Raw genomic sequence first — 19265 nt, 5'->3', positions numbered from 1 at the left:
CCCCCCGGCGGGGGAGAGCAAAGGCCGATGGCGGCGGCAGGGCTCACCGGCGCGGCGAGCTGCCGCAGACCTTCAGGTTCTCAAGTCAAGTGGACGTGGCTTGCTGCGTGTCAAAAGTCCCACTAAATTAAACAGCTGCAATTCCCCCTCTGCATCTGGGCAACAAAGCGGAGCTTTCTCAGCATTCAGCAGTCACTTTTTTTTTCATTCTCTCAGTCTCAAGACGCAGTGAGGAATGTCAATGGCTTTTGTTTCTTTATGCTCACTCCACACGTTCTCCTCTTCTCGGAGGCAAAATGAAATGTATCTACATTTTACCGATTCCCCAAGGTCTTGTCAAATGGGATGCACGAGCGAATGCAGCTGGCCAGAACTGCGGGGAGAGCAGTGCTAGAGCTTCATTCTGGTTCTGATCCCATCCTGAACAAAGTGCCCATCACAGGCAGCCCGCCAGGACTGCTCTGATTTCAGCATGGGGTTGATACAAGCAAAACATCAGGATATCGTGCGCTGAGGGAACTGATATATTATTAATGCACACCTCAGCTGACGTCCAAACTTTCATGGTAGTCTCGGTTGCCCCAAATACAACATGAAAACTAACAACCTTCATGGGGTACAATGGGAGCACAGAAAAATTGTCAAAAAAAAAAAAGCTGCTGGGAGATGAAACATGAAGAAGGCAGGAGAGCTACAGAAAATGAACGTTTTCTCTATAGACTCTGCAAAAAAAGCTCCAAGAGCATTCTCTGGTAGCACAGATGTGGTATTTCTTAACAGTAGCATTACTTATTGGGAGCAAGAACTCTCCAAATCTAACCAAGAGAAAATATGAGATGAAATCATATAAAGGAAATTTTATTATGGTTCTTAAATCCTTTCACTCCTATATCCCTCTTCCTTTTTTCTTTCACTCAACCTATTCAGTGTTTTTTCTGCAGCTCTAGCAATCATGAGAGGAGCTAGGCAACTCCTCAGCAGCAGCATGAGAGGCACTGGGGAAGGGTGATGGCACTGAGATGCCTGGACCACTTGTAGGATAGTTTCCAGGGGTACTCTGGAAGCCCCTCGGCTCACAAGGCTACAAACACACACCACAAAGAGAAAGTGCCAGTTTTCTGAACAATTTCAACACTCACATGCATTCGGGCACGCTTAACCCCTGCTCTGTGTACTCTCAGCACTGCAGACCCGACTGAGCTCCTCCTTCACTCCAGCACAACAGCTCAGCTCACACGTGTACACTCCTGTTGCTCCGACGGACCCCAGAGAAGAGCTAAAGACCCAGGTCCCAAAGGGAAAGAAACGGAATCTGCTTCGCTGCTAAGAAATCTGATAGTTACACTGCAGCTAAGGGTGGAGAGCAGCATCTTTAAAGGCTTTCTTTCAGGTGCCTCCTCCTAAATTGCGGCACATTTTGGCACTGTGTTTCTTTAAATGGGTATGGAAACAATTTTTCAGGAGAAAAGGTCCAGGCTTAAGGCAATGATGAACAAAACTATACACACAACTCTCACTATTCAGAGCTCAAACTTACAATTAATTTTCTAAGCAACTCCTCATTTTCAGACATCAGCAACAGATCCCTCAAAAGTTCAATCAAAGGGAGAAGAAGAGAGAAAATCTTAAAGGAAAGCCATTTTTGGCAGACAGGGGCAGCGTGGGGAATACTGTGGCAGTTTTTCTTTGAACTCCTCGCAGCCTGTGGCTATAAAGCTAATACAAAACATCTCAAGACTGTAAAGGAAAAGGCAAAGAAAAAAAAGCAATTGGAAGGGCTAGGAGCGAAGTGGGGTAGAATTACCAAAACGGGGATTAAAGTGGTCCCCAGTGAGGTGGGAGGAAATATTCGAACAAGTTAGTGCTCAGCTGGCTGAGGGCTGGGGGGGGAGGGGGGGGGAATATCTGTTTCCCTTTGTTTTCCTGCAGAGTGGAACCTCAACCCAGCAGGACAGACCACTGTGCAAGGTTTTAATTTTTTAATTTTTAAGCAGAAAAGGTTGACGGGAGATGGGAAAGCTTTTTCAAGATGGCGATCTTGGAGTTTGGACAAAAGCAGGACACACACGCCTCGGGTTATGCCTCACATGTAAGTCCTTGGAAGACAGAAGGGCACAGACAGATGAGTTATGTGAGGCAGGCGCCTCTCTCCTGCACTAAAAGCCTGCACTGAACCTTTTTCAGCCACTTCCTCTCCTCGCTGGCACTGCAGTTGTTAGAGACGTTATTCAAATCTTGGTGCGAATCGAGGTGCACAACAGAGTGTGGTGAGAGCTCTAAAAACTTCTCAGAGCTCTAAGCTGAGAGCTCCTTTCATTCGAGTTATTTTGCTGCAGGTCAAAGACGACGAAGAAGGGTTCCAGGGATGAAAGCCCCTGGCAAAGACCCAATCTGTGAGCGATGACAGTGTTATCTCACAGCCAGCTCATCTACAGCAGCTTTCATCTACGGATCTCAAATAACTTATTACTCTAAAGCAAATCTGGAAACTCCTCTGCCATGAAGCCACATGTGTATTTCACAGAAAAAGCAAACCTACTATTTGTGGAATACACGAGACGAAAGGCAGGCGTGTGTCTGCAGAGGGAATTGCAGAGGTCGCAGAAGCAATTTCAGGAACACTAAGCCGCTTCCGCAGAAAGGCAGCGGGCGTCGTTCCTGCAGGATGCTGCAATTACAGCTGAAACCAACAGCCACAGCCCTCCGAAGGCTCATTTCTGCCCAAGCGAAGGTCCCACTCAGAATTCTAACTTTCTCAAACCACAAATACTGCTCCTGATGAAATTGGAAAGCAGACTTTCAAGAAATTAACTTTCTGCAGCTTGAGTACAGAATCTAGTGCAATCTGGCTGCCATCCACACGGACAGAAAACCCCACGAGCGCGGTTACTCACTTGTCCTGGGACTCGATATACACATAAAGGTGAGGCTCGAAGCACTTGGAAACGATGCCATGAAAAGGATTGTCAGGGACCTTTGGCTTCTTTGGCTGTAAGAAAACATTCAGAGTGTTGTTTTCAAACCTGTAAGACCTAGAAGAAACAGTACTGCAACAGCAGGGAAGGATTTGAGTCCTTAGAAATATTACAACCCAGAAATCTACTGTCAAATAATCAAAGGCAGATAACTGACAGTAGACATGGGGTCAGCATGTCCCAGTCCTCCCTTCCTCTTACAGAACTCTGCATATTCCAAGGAATTATCTTTTCAGTTTCTTTAAAGAAAAGGCGGCTCCATGCTAGCAGATTTCAGTAGAAGAATCTTAATGCAGTTCATAAATAAAACCTTGCTGAACCCTCTGAACAGCGGCAAGACTGTGTTAGTCACCTCTGAAGCGAAGCGCAGCCGTTATTTGGAAGCAACACTGACAAATCCCTACACTTTAGAACACTACGGATAATAACTCCGAGTTACAGACTTCATCTGGAGGAACTTTATTTAGAGCACGCAGTTACTGGAGAGGCTGGACTGATACAGGCAACGCCACAGCACTGCTTTCACTCTGAAATGTGTTTCTGGGGGTGCAAAGATTCCTGTTTTAAAATCATATTTAGAGCATTACAGGCATATGTCATCAGGGAGGCATCCGGCTCACTCCCGTTCTAGCTCAGCGCTGCACTCTCCAGCGGCCAAGCACATCTCACTGAAGCCACCGGGACTACTCAGAGGCTTAGATTTCTGCGTGTTAAAGTACCAGGCTGGGCAGGGCCTTTAAGCTCATCCTTTGCCCTACAGCTAGATTTTTTTATTATTTTTTTTACCAAAAGGTAATTTTTCTCGTTGCTTCCCAGCACGCTGACGATTTTTCACTGCCTCCAAGGAGGGCTCCAGGGATTCTGGAATGGATTCTTGCCTCTCTCCACAAAGAGCCAGGACCAGCTCGCAGCCAATGAAGATATGAATTTTTCCAGTTGAGATTTTTATTTTTAGTGAAAGAAAAGCAAAGCAAGAGAGCCTAAAGGACATACTCTCCTGCCTGACAGAGGAGGTGGCACGAAGGCATTTGCAGAAATGGCCGAGAATGCAATATTCAGTATATGCAATATGCAGTACTCCTCAGAAGTAACTAAGACTCAGTGCATACGACCACATGGCTGCAAACCTAAAGCGACCAAACCGTTTTATGGAGACCAGAGCACCCCTACAAGACTGGATTCATTAACCTTCTAAGAGCACGACTGGAGAATGTAGGTTTTTACGGCTCTGGGTGAGAGCCACCACCCAGCATCCTCTGCCCCAGCCCCTTTGCCAGTGCCCGCCTGTTTCTGTGGATGCACTCGCTCATCGGAGCCGGGAGGAAAACAATGGGAGGTAATTACAGAAACCTTCCAGTCGCCAAGTCTCCAGGATGGCAGTGCCAACAGAAGGCTGCAGATTCACGATGTTTACGATTTACCAGGCTGGAAGAGCCAACTCCTAATGCACGGCTGGTTTTGTGTGGGTGCACGTGTGTCTCTGCATCACGCTGCTCCCAGCACGTCTGGTGGACAGAATACTAAATCTTTTAACAGTAGCAGCGAAGCTGTATTTCTGAGTGTGCAATCCTGTCCAAAAGCTGCAGATGTTTAAGCTATTTCCTCCTTGAGTTTGATGGAAATAATAAAAGGTTACTGTTGTCACAGTAAGGAGGTCTGCAGCTGGCCCAGTTTCCTTTCATTACTATCCAAAGTAAACAGATTAAATCGAACTGCTAGATCACTAAAAGAGGTTCTTTTCTAACGTGGACTCCCTCCCCCCTCAACTCTTGTGCTCCCTCTTACACTCCCAAATCTCTTGAGTTCTCAGGACTAGTGTCTTGGAAAAGCTTTATCACTCAAAACTCTTCATCTTCAGCCCTTCCTGTCCCTTCTCTTCTCCAGCGAGTGACAGGAGATGAGACCTCCAGCACGAACTCTCCAGCTCTAGTCACCAGATGCTGCACTTTGAAACTGAAATACCGGGGATTCTGGCGCTCCTGTTTGGCAGACAGGTGCCTGGGGGGCAGTCGCCTTGCAGCAAGCCCAGCTCTGCGTTGCGAGGTGTGTAACACAGGGTGTACCCAGGAAGAGAAGGCAACCCCGCCACAAATGGCATTTCAAGGGACAGCTCAATGGATGGCTTTGTACCGGCCTCCTGATGTACAAGGAGCACAGCAGTCCCGTTCCTAGAAGCACCTGAACGCTTTCTGGCCAGGGCAGCACATTCTACTGTTCATTAAAACCAGCCCTAAACAGCCTAAAGAGGCTTTGAAATTTAGCTCTTCACCTGTCTTCTAGCACTTCTGGCTCCTCCAAGGGGGTTCTCTCAGCCCACACCGCACATCAGAGCCAACCTTCCTCCAGCCATCACAGACAGGGGTCTCCCCAGGTTCCCAGCCTCGGTATTCCAGATCACTGATAACTGGCCAATACCAACTCTCCAAGCTGTGTTTTAATGGAAAGAGCAAAACTTGGCTTAACCATTCCACTTCAGGACTTCTGCAGCGGGTGGAAGGCAGAGACCTGCCCTGCTCCTGTGGACGTCTGGAGGGGATGCAACGCATCAGGCTGTGCTGGTGGAGAGCTACCACCCCACAACTCCCCAGGGGCACAGAGCTGAGTAGGTCCTTGGCCTCTGCTCATCCATCACCACACCACCTGTAAATGGTCGGTTTACAGGGCTGTAAACTCACCCAACAGAGAGAGGGCAGCGCCTTCCCCAAGCAACTTACAATCAGACAACCTCCGTCTGGTGAGTAAGAAACACAGGGCTTAGGGGCTTTGATATTGGTGCCAAGTGAAACAATTGCGTTTACTACTCACTCCTTTCATGCTTGCAGAGGGCTTTGGGAACCCAGTGCTTTCACAAGTGGTGAGGTGTCGCCTGCTTTGCAGAAGTAACGGATGAAAAACACTACAGAGATAAAAACTCCGGAAGAAATTTATCTGGAGTGAAAATCTAAAACTGACACTTGAAAGTTCAGTGAGTTGCCTGGTGACTCCGGACTGGGTTGGCTTGGCTGACAAGGCAAACTGTGAATTGCAACCGTTTGTGGTGGGAGCTTCTTCTGGGAACTGAAAACTCAACTCTGTTCATCTTTCTTTGTCAGAAAGCCTGTAGTTACATTTGAGCTGTGGCTGCATGGGCTAGAACACAATCCAACTCACTCTCACGTGGCAGGATTGTCTCCGCACTATTAACTGAAATAAAGATTGGTTTGGTTTCAGTGAAGTGAGCCGGAGCAAACCCTGGTTGTACTGGGAGCCTGGGTGCTGCACAGAGGATCAAAACTGCACCAAATTAATTCCTGTGAAAACAAACCGTTCAAATCAATGTGATGGGAAAAGCTTAGGCACCACCAGAGGTTCTGACACAGAGGCTGCTGGAGAACTTCAAAGACTCACTTTGTCGGCATCACTTTTCTCGATCACAATCTCATCTGCCTCTGTCCCAGTTTCATCCTCCAGAAACGGGTTGGTGGAGGGAAGTGGCACTTCTGGCTTTTTCTGTTGAAAAGAGAGGAAGGCCCTTAGAGAACGGTCAGTTTTGTCGCCTCTGGCACACAGCTGCATCCACGTTCTGCTTTACCAAGCCCTTCAAAGCCCTGCAGAGAGGTGACTGCAGAGTGCCAGGCGGTGCCTCTCCACCAAGTTCAGAGCACACTCCCTCCTAGTACTGGCCTGGAGTCCGGTTCCCTCTCCATCGCTCCACCAGCACAGCTCATGGTCAGCACCCTCTCACAGCCTGCTCTTACAGCCACACTCACCCGGCTCTGCCCCCAAAGAGGCATTCTGACCACTGCCAAATTTCCACTCACTCAAACCACACACTATCAAGCATGCGGGCCCATGACCTGAGCCCCAAAACTCTGCTGCCGCGGTAAATCCTGCACTACTGCTCCCCGCAGAGTGCCCGTCCCCAGCGGACACTCACCAGATGGCCATTTATAATGACGATCGTTCTGAGTGTAAAACAGGTCAGATGTTGACATCCAGAGCGTCACAGCCTCTAGGCAGCTCAGGAAGGGGGACAGAGAGGATTTTATTTCAAGCCACACCCTCCCCTTCTGTTTTTCTCAGAACAGCTTCTGTGCCTACCTTCTCCAAAGGGGTAGCAACCCCGTGAAGGCCATTTCACTAAAGCCGCCAATTTCATATGAAATTTGTCAGAAAAATAAAGCCATATTCTTGAGAGATCTAAATCCATCCAGGAGGAAAACCTTACAGGACTTCCCTTTTTCATCAGCAGCACCTACTGATGCACAGCAAATTACAAGCGGGTCCAGCAGGCTTGCCTTGGATGCTGAATTATCACTTTCAAATATGCTTCCAGACACCAGTTGGTCCAGTGGCTTTCCAGCCACCAACCTCCAAAAAGGGGCCTTTACTGATGCACAGCAAATTACAAGCGGGTCCAGCAGGCTTGCCTTGGATGCTGAATTATCACTTTCAAATAGGCTTCCAGACACCAGTTGGTCCAGTGGCTTCCGAGCCACCAACCTCAAACAGGTGGCTTTTCAGCGGCACAGGGACTCTGTGCTCCCAGGGCACGTGGCTGGCAGAGCTCCTGGCTGAGATTCCAGGCAGAAAAAGCACAAAGATGACCCCAGAGACACTTACTGAGCTGTTTCTCTTGGCTCTGCCTTTACAATCTACCAGATGAGACACTGAAAAGTAGAAGCTACCAACGCTCCTGCAAGCAAGACTAACCCAACAGACAATGTGGGATTGAAGGATGGTACCATGTGGTGAATGTGTGGTAACTAGACATGAAGAGGAGACTTTTAGTTATAATGTGTCACCAACACGCAGAAAACAAATATTATAATGAAGTCACCGAGCCATGATTACTCCGTGGTCCTCCATAGCAATGTGGCTTCAGCTGCAAACAGCACCGGGCCCAGGAGAACCAGCACAGCCAATGTACTTTCCCTTTCGTGAGCTCTGTGCCATCATCTCTACCACAGTCTGCAAGATCGAGAACCGCTTTCCCAACCTCAAGCCACTGAGCATGGTCATACTAAACCCCCACCACCAAGAGGTGCCAAGAGGAGGCTGCAGGTGGCACCTTCCGCAGACACCCACTACCAAAGGCACGCGAGAGGGCTCCTTTGTCCTGAAGCAGCTGTTGAGTAAAGGGCTGCTCTTCAGAAATCCCCTTACCACTGTCCCATCAGCAAGGGTGCAACCTGAGAAGCGTTTCGCCATAAGTCCTTCAAAGTTGGTTGTCCTCTGAATGGCAAACAAAAGCAATTTCACCTCGATCTCCTTTGCTCTTGTGCGCATTATCTTAGCGAGCTCTGTCCTGAAAGAGGGGGGGGGAAATAGAAAAAACAAATGTGGTTTTCTATAAAGAGAAAGATCCGAAACCTAACACTGTAATTCAGTCTGTTCCCTGGAGAGACTTCCATCGCAAAATTCAAGCTGATTCCTCAGATGCTCTCTAACATAAACCTGCTTTACGGATCACATTTCAAACATAACCACAGTTGTTTAGAGCTCTGTGGGTAAGAGGACCCCGTCTCTTAACAGCCAGCGCAACCCTGCAGCCAGGAAAGCCCATAGCATCAAACCCTGGGAAGCGCTGCGTCTCCGGCCGGGGTCCCAGAACAAAGGCAATGGTGCTGCTGGGACTCTAGCTGCCACCTTCCTCCGGTCCCCTGTCTCCGGCTGGCAAAGAGCATGGTCTGCGGCGGTCACACCATACTCAGCTCATGCTGTTTCACTTGGCCTCTAATAATACTGATTGTTACCTCTGTTACACTGAAAATTGGTTTCCACATCACCTCACTCTCCTAACAGCACACACAGTTTTAGCGATACTTCTCTGGGTTTTCACTCTTCACCGATACTTGAAGACTGCTTTTAAAGCCCTGTGGATAAACGATTAGTTTGGTGAACACAAGCCAACCCTTTGTTTTAAGGAAGCTCCCCAGACGCTCACCTCGTGACGTGGCAGAACTCCACGGCGATGCGCTCCGTCATGCACCACTCCTGCGGGAACATGCGCCCGTACTTCTCCTCGTAGTCCACCAGCTGACGCTTTATCCACGCGTAGCGCCTGTCGATCTTATCCAGCCAGGCCACCTGAATGGGACAGGGAACACCTTTAGAGCAGCAGCTCCTGATCTTCAGCCTGACTGCTTAACCGTGCCGCTGCAGCTCCGAGGAGCAGCTTGGGCTATCGATCAAAGCTAGCCTGACCACTGCTAAAAACACTTCGAACCTAACCGTCATTCTTCAAAGTGCTTAAACACATGGCAGACCGAGAACTCTATCTTGTGCGAATTAAGAGAGCAAGCTCTGTTGAAAATGAGGATAACAGTACTCCTAAATCATGTAGGTACTACTGAAAACTCAACCCAGTAATAATTCATGTGATCCCATCCTCTTTGTTTCACAGACAGAGAAATTAAAGTTAACAGTGAGATGAGAACGCAGGAATTCCTGGATTCTGCATTCAGCTGGTTTTCACACTCTGGAGTCTGGGCCCCACAAACTTCTACAAGAATTCTTACAACACGAGCAGGATGGCATTTCCCCCCCCAAATTAGCACTTTCTGGTCAAAAATAGAAAGATTAATCCAAAAAACTTTGATGGAAAAATGCCATTTAAAATGAAGCATTTTAGCCTTTTTCTGCTCTTTGTCACAAACTGTACAAATTTCAGAATTGTTAAGTATATTTTGATCCAAAGATGGACCCAATGGAAATGTGAACTATGTGAACTTTGTGAACACCAGCAGAGCAAAATCCAAAGCCCAAAAGTAGCTTGTCAAGCTTCTCTTACATCTTGGTTTTCCTGGAAAAGGACCAGATACTCTGAGAGGTGTTGTTTAATAAATTTCTTGATGATTTCCTGCTTGATTCTGGGATCCAGGACATTGGCGACCAGACAGGCATCACGTAGGACATTGCTGGGTCCACCAGGCCTCTGTCAAAGCAAACAGGAACAAACGATTAAAGGGTAAACAGCTGAATGGGTGCTTGTGAACTGTGCTGCACCCACATCATCCCGCTTTTATCCTTTTCCAGTATTCTTCTCTTTTTGATGCTTCTGCTGCTACTTTTTATTATCACCTTGGCACGCGTCTTCTGCTGGATGAAAATTGAGCTGATTCTATTTCACTGGCCATGAAGTTGTCATGTAGCTCAAGAGCCAGGACGTTCCCTCTGGCAGAAGAGCTGCCAGCTCTACAGGAAGGACACTTGTCCCATCACTTCTACAGAGCCTTTCACCAGCCCAGCTCAAGAAGTGGCTAACAAGCAGGACAAGCAAAGCCCTTTTCTGCAAACCTGAAGGCCAAATTAATGGGGAAAAAAAGCAGACTAGAGGTGACCAGTTTGCAACGCAAAGCAGCGCCTACTGGTCAGTATTGCTATACTATGATGTTAGTGAAGGAGACAGAAAATTTAGAAGCATTTTAAAAAATATATGTTGTTTTGAAGCTACAGCACACGGACAAAGATTTGCCCTTCATCAAGGATCAGCTCCAAATAGTTTTCTCATTTCTGTAGCTGTTAGTTTCATGAAGAAACCCGCAGAGCTGGTGTCCTGGAAGACAGAACTAGTGTTTTCTTTAAAAGAAATTCAAATTGACACCTACCCCCCCATATTGTTTGCACACATTTGGATGCGTAATTTGGTGGAAGCACATTTGGTGCCTTACCCCTAGCCCAGACTCCTATCTGTGCTGAGTAAACCAGAGTCAAACTTGGCGGCAGCACGTCAACAGACCAGCCTGTGCTTGGCTTTTGCTGAACACAACACGAACCTTTTGTGTCCAACCATAACCTGTCACCTGGGCAAGGCGCGGAGGAGGCCCCGCTTTGGTCTCTCGAACCACACGTGCAGCGCGGGGGCACTCCTCACCCGGCTCACGGACCCTGCTGCGGTACATGTGTGCGGTGACGGAGGAAAGGTGCCGATTCTCTGCCTCGACAGAAACAGTGAGAAATGCACCTAGCACCCTACAGCCTGGAGACTCGTTCGCTATCTAAAACAACTCCTGAAACAGAGAGAGCATGAATCTAGATGTAAAATGAGATTAAAACACATGGAAATCAAATCGTTCTCAGCAAGACTTTTCAATGGGGGGAAGAGGGGAAGTGAGAACTTTACCTTTGTGCCTTGCGAAGGAAAGGCTTCCTCGAAGTCAGCCAGGATCTGCTGCCCCAGCTCATTCTGCGCTGCCTTCACCCTGACGAGGACAGAGGAAGCAAGGGCTTTGGCGGTGGTACAACTTTGCTTCCTTGCCTGCAAACATTACTATAACATGGACTGAAATGCTAACAAACAGCTACATGCAGGTTTTTAAGGGACAAAAAAAGCATGGCAAGGAGAAGACACCCACACTGAGAGGGCCAGGATGGCAAAACCAGGAGAGCACTTGCTCCCTTACTGACACCAGGATGACAATGCCAGCTCTACAGCATCGATCCCCGAGCTGTAGCAGAACACGTCCCAGATGCTCTTGCCCTGCTGCAATTCAGTATTTCCACAAGAGCCAGTTAATCAGCTGAGAAATCAGCAGGTTCCTTTAGTGCCCATGAGATCAATTTATCTTTACATTCGTGTACATCACATTCCAGTGAATGTTTGTCTCTAAAATGTAAAAAGCTTCGCAACATCTCAATCTTCATCGTGAACCTTTCACAGTTCCAGGTGCACTGACCTACTTTTAAACGCATCCATGCGAACGCTGCTGGCTGTGGTTTTATCCTGCAAATCCTCCATATCTTAAGAAGCATAAAACAGCAAAGGTATGAAATGGGTGAAAAAGTTCTGAACAAACCACAACCCTGCTCTTTCTTTAGCTGAGAGAATAAAGCTTCCAATTTTCAGAAATAAAAGTCAATACAGCTTAATTGATACTTCTCAGGAAATGGAAATGCCTACACGCACTAGAAAGAGCCAAAACAAACAGCGAGGCACTTACATCCCTCGGCAGCCCTCGAATTCTTCCATCGCTTTTTATTATACTGGAAACGCTTTAAGGTCGACACTGATCGTTCAAAGCGGTGGATTTTTCCACTGAGATTGATACGTTAGAAATGCGGCTACATTTGCTTTTGTGAAAATGTTTGTTCAGACTGTGGGGAGAAGACTTTGGAATTTTTTTTTTGTTGTTTAAGACTCCTCGACCTTATCAGGGAATGATCTGCTGCTTTAATCTTCCCATTTGAGCTCCATTAGCAGCAAACCGCTACAGTGCTGGAGAACAGGCTGGCTGCTTTAACCGTGCCTAATGCAGAAAATTCTGGTCCTTTAAAAGTACCGAGTGCTTTAAGAGGCTGAAATACAGCTTCATATCTGTGATTCAGCTGAATGTATGACCTGCCTTATCCAGGATTTATTTATGGGGATTTTGCTGGAAAAGCTTCCTGCCTGCAATGTCAAAGGTAATTCTCACTTAAGCTCTCTGCTTCACAGGAATGCTTCAGAGGAACTCCTCTACTCTTCCAGGTACAGATCCCCAGTTAACACCTTCCTCACTGCGAAACAAAAGGGATTCACTGATCTGTTGAAATAGGAGGAGTGGGAAGTCTAAGCCGTAAGAAGGAACCCAGCCCAGCAGCCACAACTACAGGTATAAAGTTGTACGAGTAAGCACTAGCAATTCGCATGAGAAAGCGTGACAGAACCAAATCCCTTGATCCTTAAGAGAAAGGAGGGAAAAAAGACACTAAACATGGATGAAAAAACTTATCTTTTAATTAATCAAGAAGTCTTTAGTATTAGGAGTCACAGAAAGGAATGAGTGTATATAAACCACTGGAAGTTATTAGCTGTGGTACTTCTTTCCTTACGGCCGGCTACAGGGACCTTCCTATTTGACACCAGCTGCAGTGCGAGCGCAGTGGAGCACTAAAAGATTCCTGAAGGCTCAACAAATTTAAAAGAGGCACCGTCAAGCAGTTAAAAGCCCTGTCCTGGGTTTTGTTGATTTAGGCTCCGATTCAGGGAAGTACTTAAGGATAGTCTTAATGAGGATTCTCATATCCCTGCACTAAGAAACTTGCAGGAATCCCTTGCTGAACTGCGATGTTAAAAATATTAAAAATATCTGCCCTGCTTAAAAATCTCTCAAAAGCCAACAGGGAAAATAAGTTTTAGCTTCTTTTTCTTCATATTTTGTAAGACAGGGATAGGGCAGAGACATCAAAGCAGCAGAAGGTCTAGGTACGCGTGAGCAATGACAGGGAGCCTCGCTGGCCTCCCAGTGACTATCGCTCTTTATGTAAGCAGACACAGACAAGCACGATTATCTTCTTCCACAAGCATGCACCCAGAAACACGAAAGCCTTGATGCCATCTCTTCAGCAGAGACCACAGGGAGGCACTTGCTTTAGTCACCAGAGATTACTGTTCCCCACGGAAAGCTGTGAACCTTTCAATAATTCAGAATAATCTTCATGCGATGGAAACTGCAGCGATAAAAGCCTCGACCCCCCGGCTGGCTTCACTCGCACTCCCGCTGACGGGGCGTTTCTGCAGGCAGGCACGTGGTGGGGGTGTGTTTAACCACCTGCAGAAAGCGAGTTGCCCGCTAAGGCTCAGCAACCGCAGGCACTCTGAGCTGATAACAGACTCAGGATCTCTTCTCAGGTCGGTCTGACAAGGACATCTTTCCCTGCCTTGCCGCACCAGGAACTACCTTCTCCTGGGGCTGCTTGCGTGTGCCAAAACCTTTGGTCACCTGAGTATTCGTGATTTTTGTTCCTCTGACTTTTATTATTAGTGGCTTTTGCTTTCTGTTTCCCCGCCTTTAAAAAATTAAAACCAAGAAACCCCACTGTTATGTTTCAAATGACATTATATTACTAGAAACCACAATTCCTTTAGCCAAAGCTACCAGAAATCTTAAACCGCGCCTGGCAGCCTGCTGAGATCAAAAGGGGCTGAGCAAGCCCGTTCTTCTGTGGCAAACTTATAATCATCTTTCTCCTAAATACTTTCCAGGCTTTTTTCCACTATCTCCTAGGCTCTCTCGACCACTTTCATGGGTGGGTTTGTGACCACTAACTGTATGCACCCTCCACAGCCAGAAAACAGAGGAGGACCGAGAGATAACAAAATATTGCTGCGGACTACAACAAACAACTTCCAGTGCCCCACAGAAAGAGTTGTTTTAGGAAGGTGGTTAGGAAAATATTTATATTTGGATGTGAATCGTGATGTTTTTACCTCAATGGCTCAACAGGATCAGCACCAGCAGCCAATTAATTGAGTGCAGTCTGGTTTCCAGGGAATACTTAGAGTGGGATTTTGTTTGGTTATTTTCACAGGGACAGAACAGGTGGAAAGCGACACTAAAGACACATCATTAGTTCTCACAGCGTCTAGGAACAGGAACCTAAATTGAATACCCCAAGGCAAAGAGCACACCCAACACCACCGAGCGGGCGCTGTTCCTTCCCATGGTTTCCCATTCACATTTGGCTTCACTCCCTTCACGCCAAGAAAGAGAGGCTCTTTATTAAAGAAAGCAACGGGATCTGCTCGTTTAGCAGCGTATATAATAGACTTATTGTATATAATAGACTTCAGTTACTGTCACAGGGCTGTGCCAACATCTACTAAAGCGTTCCTTGCCTTCGCAAACATCCAAGAGGCTTTACTTGTACCATTAAATCAAATTCATGAGATATCAAACCCCAGCAATTTCAGTCTAAAAATAGCACTGTGAGAAGCCAGGGAAACTGCCTTTGATGTTTTCTGGATCACAGAAGTATTGCCAAGCAAAGAGAGAGAAAAGGCAACTCCAAATTGGGCCCTAATACCTACACGTGTAGTGGAGCTCCGCGGCAGCGCTCGGCGTGCCGTAGACCTCCCGGCAGTAATTGCTGCCTGGATGTCAAAGCAGTAAAGAGATCCCAGCAACACCCTGGGTGCAGCCCTCCTTTCACCCCACAAGCAGCCGCTTCTATCGCTACCAGATGGTGCAACTCTCCCTCTGTAAACACTGGAAGGGAAACCCTGCCGAGGCAACTCTAAAAATAGGAGGAACAGACTTTCTCGAGGTTTTGAGATCCTTATCTTGAAGGGAGAATAAAACAAAAGTTTTCCTCCATGTCCTTGCCAGTCTCTCTGGCGTGACTCGAAACCACTGTCCCTTTTAGCAGCAGGATGAATTGTTTTCTATAATTATCAGCAACTACAGAACTACTAAATACTCATCCATCAGAGAGGAAAAACCAGGCAGAATTCTAGACCAAGGCTTAAATCATATTTGGCCTTAAAATGGCCAAAGACAGCAGGTTTCTGCTCAAGGGCATTACCGCTCCGGAAGAAAACAAAGCAAGAGCTCTTCCTGAGCACGAGGCTGGAATAGACAACAGCCTAATTCCAGAAAAGCACTGACATATGTTTATATTTCCTTGGTATTCATGTTCATTTAAGCAAATGCTTATGGTCAAATGCTTTGTTAAAACAAGACCCCATCTCACTCTCTCTAGATTTCGGGTGGATTTTCCTTTTGCTCCATTTCATGGATTCCATCTGGGTTTTCTGGAAGAGGTATCTATACCACAAAGAAAATCCAAGAGATTTACATGAAAATATGACAAACAAATCGTTCAAACACTGTTTCCATCACTAAACAGCATAGGCAGCCAGCTGCTGTCTTAGCAAAGACAGTCACCAAAAAAAGTAAGTACTGTGCCTGGAAGACTCCTTCCAGTACCTCTGTAATGAGCAAAGTCATGTCAGGCATCGAGGAGGGTGGTGATAGATTTGCAGTTTTCACACTGGACACAAACGCTGTCAGATACGGCTGACATTAAGAAGGTTCACTTCTAACGTCAAGGGGCTGCTTGCCCCTCTGAGCTGTGCTCAGCAGTGCCACAGGCTGTTAGCAAACGTCCTCTGTGTGATGTGAGAGAAATAAAACCTGCTGGAAAGCCGGAAGAGTTAAGTCTTGGCCAGGGAGAGCCTGCTTCCCTCAATACCCAGCTGTCACGTCCCAAACGAAGCCAAGACCTGAGAAGATCTGGAGGCTTAGCGACCAGGGGAGCCTTCACCTGCTGCTGCAGAGAATGGCGGGCACTTGCTGTTGGAGCTGCACCAAAACTCACCAGATTCTAATGTGTAACTCCACATTAGAACAGCAAGTGTACCGGAGCTCAGCATTAGGTGTCGAGAGCAGTCGGGTGGGCTGCTATAACCTCAAATCTCAGCAGAACGGGAGCAGGTTTTGGCAGGAGGAACTCAAGGTGCTCAGAACCACCATGTCTGGCAAACGCACAGGAAGAAATCCTGCCTGCCCCAGCCCCTGGGCAGCTTGACCACAAGCTGAGCGCAGCGAGGCGCACGTCTGGGCAGAAAGGGGCCCCGAGCACCGCTGTGTTAATGGGCCTGTTCCTGCTTCACGCCAGGCTGCTGGACGGTATTGCTGAGGCGAAGAAAGCAGGAGAGAGCATCACCCCAGGGTTCCCTGCTCACGAAGATCACATAAACCAATGTGCGCTTCCACAGGTCACTCCAGGTAAGTAAATCAAAAGCCGGTCAATGAGAAGCACAAATCATTCATGAATTACATCCGTACTAATTACTGCTGTTTAACAGAATAGGCTGCTCAAGATCTGAGCAAACTGGGTCCAATTTTAACCTGCTTGTTTTGGCTGGAAAGAAGCTCAGAGGACCACGTCCAGCCTTTACAATCGAGAAACTGATTCTGCCTAAAGCATTTTCTAACCTTCCTTCCCAGCAGGCATCCAAGCGCGCAGGGTTTGATCATCTCACCTTTCTGAAAGCTGTCGAATCTGAGGAATCCCCATGTATTTGTTGAAGTGCTCTAACACATTCACGACACCTTGGAGAAGGTTGGCAACTTCCCCATATTGTCTCCTCCTGGTCATCGCCCTGTAGAGGAAATGAAAAGATTTACAAAGGCAGGTTTGATGAAAATCCTGGGTGGTAATTCCACAGGTTACCTCATCCCCGCTGGGTCATGCTGGTCCCTATTGACATTTATTTTTCTAAAATACACAACTCTTCATTAACATTCCAACACAGCATTAAAATTTCACTTCACTGATGCTAAAATAAACCAATCCAGCACACATCTAACAATGCCTCAAAAACCAGAAACGTCAAAAGCAATGCTTGGCAAAGAACATGTAAACTACTGAATGAATCCGCTTCCCAGTATGGGTCCGGAGGCAGTAAATGTTATTTCACTATAATGACCTGAGTTAAGCCATTCATCATCACACACAAAGTGTGTGTTAAAGCTTCACAGGGAGGGGAATCATTATGCTGGAAAGCTGTTAGCCTGGACTTTGCTGTTAATAACTTTCACCGGGAAATGTCAGGGGAAAAAAAGTCAAGTTTTTTTCATTTCATCCTTTAGGATCACTCCAACAGAGACAGCAGCCTACAAAAAACTTTACTCTGAACGCTTAACCCAGTGTTCGTGTGGAATCTGCCACGATGCTTCACAGATGCAATATGTAAAAAACTGAATTTCCCTAGCCTGTATGCTCCTCAGGCACATTAAAACATCCACAAAGGATTATTAGAAACATCTAACCCTGCTTCACACACAGTGCAAGCTGTAAGGCTTCTTTGAATTCATCCTCAGAACCAAAGCAGACCTTTGCAAAAGAGATCTCATTCCAGCTGAAGGCGGTAGACTGATGAAAATCCCCCCAAATCCCAGCAGAGCACATTCCTAATGAGGATTCCTAATTGGACAGCCTGCCTTACTCTGTAACAAGGCCAGACTCCCTCCTTATCACCAAGGATCAGCACAGCAATCCAAGCAATCGATGCTGCAAACCCTTAAATACCGCAACATAGACTGCAGGTCACTCGGAGCAACGCAGAAAGGATCTGCCAGCAGAAACCAAGACTGGAACCTGTTAAGCAAACTCCCCTCCAGAAAAACAAGCAGCTGTTACAGACCTGTTCAGAGCACTGCACCAAGCTCAAGAACTCAGCGGTGGCAACAAAGGACCACTAAAAATGCACATACTTACTCCAGCGAATCCACACCCCCCGCCAGCATGTGCAGGTGGTTGAGGGTGGTGATGGAGGTGGTGAGATGGCGCTTGGCATGATCTAGCTGCTTGATATCCCGCGTAATTTCTTTAACCTAGTGAATGAAAAAACAAGAGTCTGGTTAAATATCAAGCCACAACAACAAAATTTTAAGGAAATAAAAGGGGTCTCTCCTCCCTTTGGATCTACAGATGTGTTAGCACAAGGACAAGGGCACAGGTTCAGCACGTGCTTGACAGCAAATTACCAGCCAGTCAGCAGGACCAAGACCAAAATGTTCCACTGCTGTTGAGAACTGGAAGCAAAAGTCAGTGTCCCCCTCCCTTTCAAAGGCTAGAAAGAAACTGCTGCTCACCATTTGTTCAGATTTTTCGGCCTTGTCTTTAATATCCTTAATTTTTCCAAAGAGCTGCTGAATGGCTTTCTGGGCTTCTTCCAGGGCCTGGAAGAGAAACAAGGTCAGAGTGGAAAGAAAACCTGCATTCAGTTTTCACCTTCTGCGAAATACAGAGTTGCTCCCTACAGCCCCTGGGCTGGGGCAGTGGAGGGGAGCGGTTTTCTTACGGAACTTATCACCAGCACCTCAGAGGTCAATGTACCTTGATGGGCTGTAATTTCACCTGAGTGGGCCAGGCTTTCTGTGTCCATTTGACAATAATGGTCTGGCAAAATCTCATCGAGATATTCTATGAAAGCTCCTCTGTAATAAGAACTATGAATAGCTTTAAGGTTAGTACATCAAAATTTATTGCGGTAAGTGTGAAAAAATATGTAGAACTGCTCCTGACCAACAGATATTTAGAGCAGGAAAAAGAAACCTCCTCAAAACCTTTATGCTCATTGTTAATTCTAAATAAAAAATACATATAGAACACTGAATGCTTGCCTAAACCTCTCACTGAATTAGCAGGATGCTATCCTGTGGAAAAACACGATAAATACTTTGTTGATTCCTTCAGGGTGGGCAGCTCAGCCTCCCACCCACCTATAGAAGCAGAGGCTCTTTCTAGGGACAGGAGGGAGGGCACAGGTTTAGCAGGTAGAGAGGGCTGAGCTCGGGAAAGGGACCTCACCTGGATTTTCGTGCTATTTGATTGCAAGCTTCTTGAGACATCCAGTCCTACAACCACGGTGCACCCTGACCTCACGCAACCAGCATGAACTACACGTGGATTCAACGAGCGAAGCTGCATGTCCACAATCACACGTCCAAAACCTGACTTGTGAAGAAACTCAAGACGTTTTGCCTTCCCAGTCTGATAACATTTCCAGCCCCGGCTCCGCTTTGTTTCCCGCTGTTCAGC

At 47.0% G+C, this 19265-nt stretch overlaps 1 protein-coding gene across 1 annotated transcript in view; it reads right to left on the bottom strand.

Moving 5' to 3' along the window:
• Positions 1-19265, bottom strand: part of VPS53 (vacuolar protein sorting 53 homolog (S. cerevisiae)) — a gene marked incomplete at its 5' end in the record, with an annotated part of 59824 nt that overhangs the window by 26851 nt on the left and 13708 nt on the right. Inside the window, 9 exons of the mRNA XM_010138906.1 lie at positions 2895-2989; positions 6363-6464; positions 8121-8262; positions 8902-9044; positions 9748-9891; positions 11080-11158; positions 16702-16821; positions 17940-18055; positions 18317-18403. Coding sequence (XP_010137208.1) covers positions 2895-2989; positions 6363-6464; positions 8121-8262; positions 8902-9044; positions 9748-9891; positions 11080-11158; positions 16702-16821; positions 17940-18055; positions 18317-18403 — 1028 coding nt within the window. The remainder of the gene's footprint in view (positions 1-2894; positions 2990-6362; positions 6465-8120; positions 8263-8901; positions 9045-9747; positions 9892-11079; positions 11159-16701; positions 16822-17939; positions 18056-18316; positions 18404-19265) is intronic.

The sequence above is a fragment of the Buceros rhinoceros genome, unplaced genomic scaffold, assembly GCF_000710305.1.
Source record: "Buceros rhinoceros silvestris isolate BGI_N320 unplaced genomic scaffold, ASM71030v1 scaffold13546, whole genome shotgun sequence".
Classification (NCBI taxonomy): domain Eukaryota; kingdom Metazoa; phylum Chordata; class Aves; order Bucerotiformes; family Bucerotidae; genus Buceros; species Buceros rhinoceros.
The sequence above is the reverse complement of the archived record's forward strand: the minus strand, read 5'-3'. Positions and strand labels throughout refer to the sequence as shown.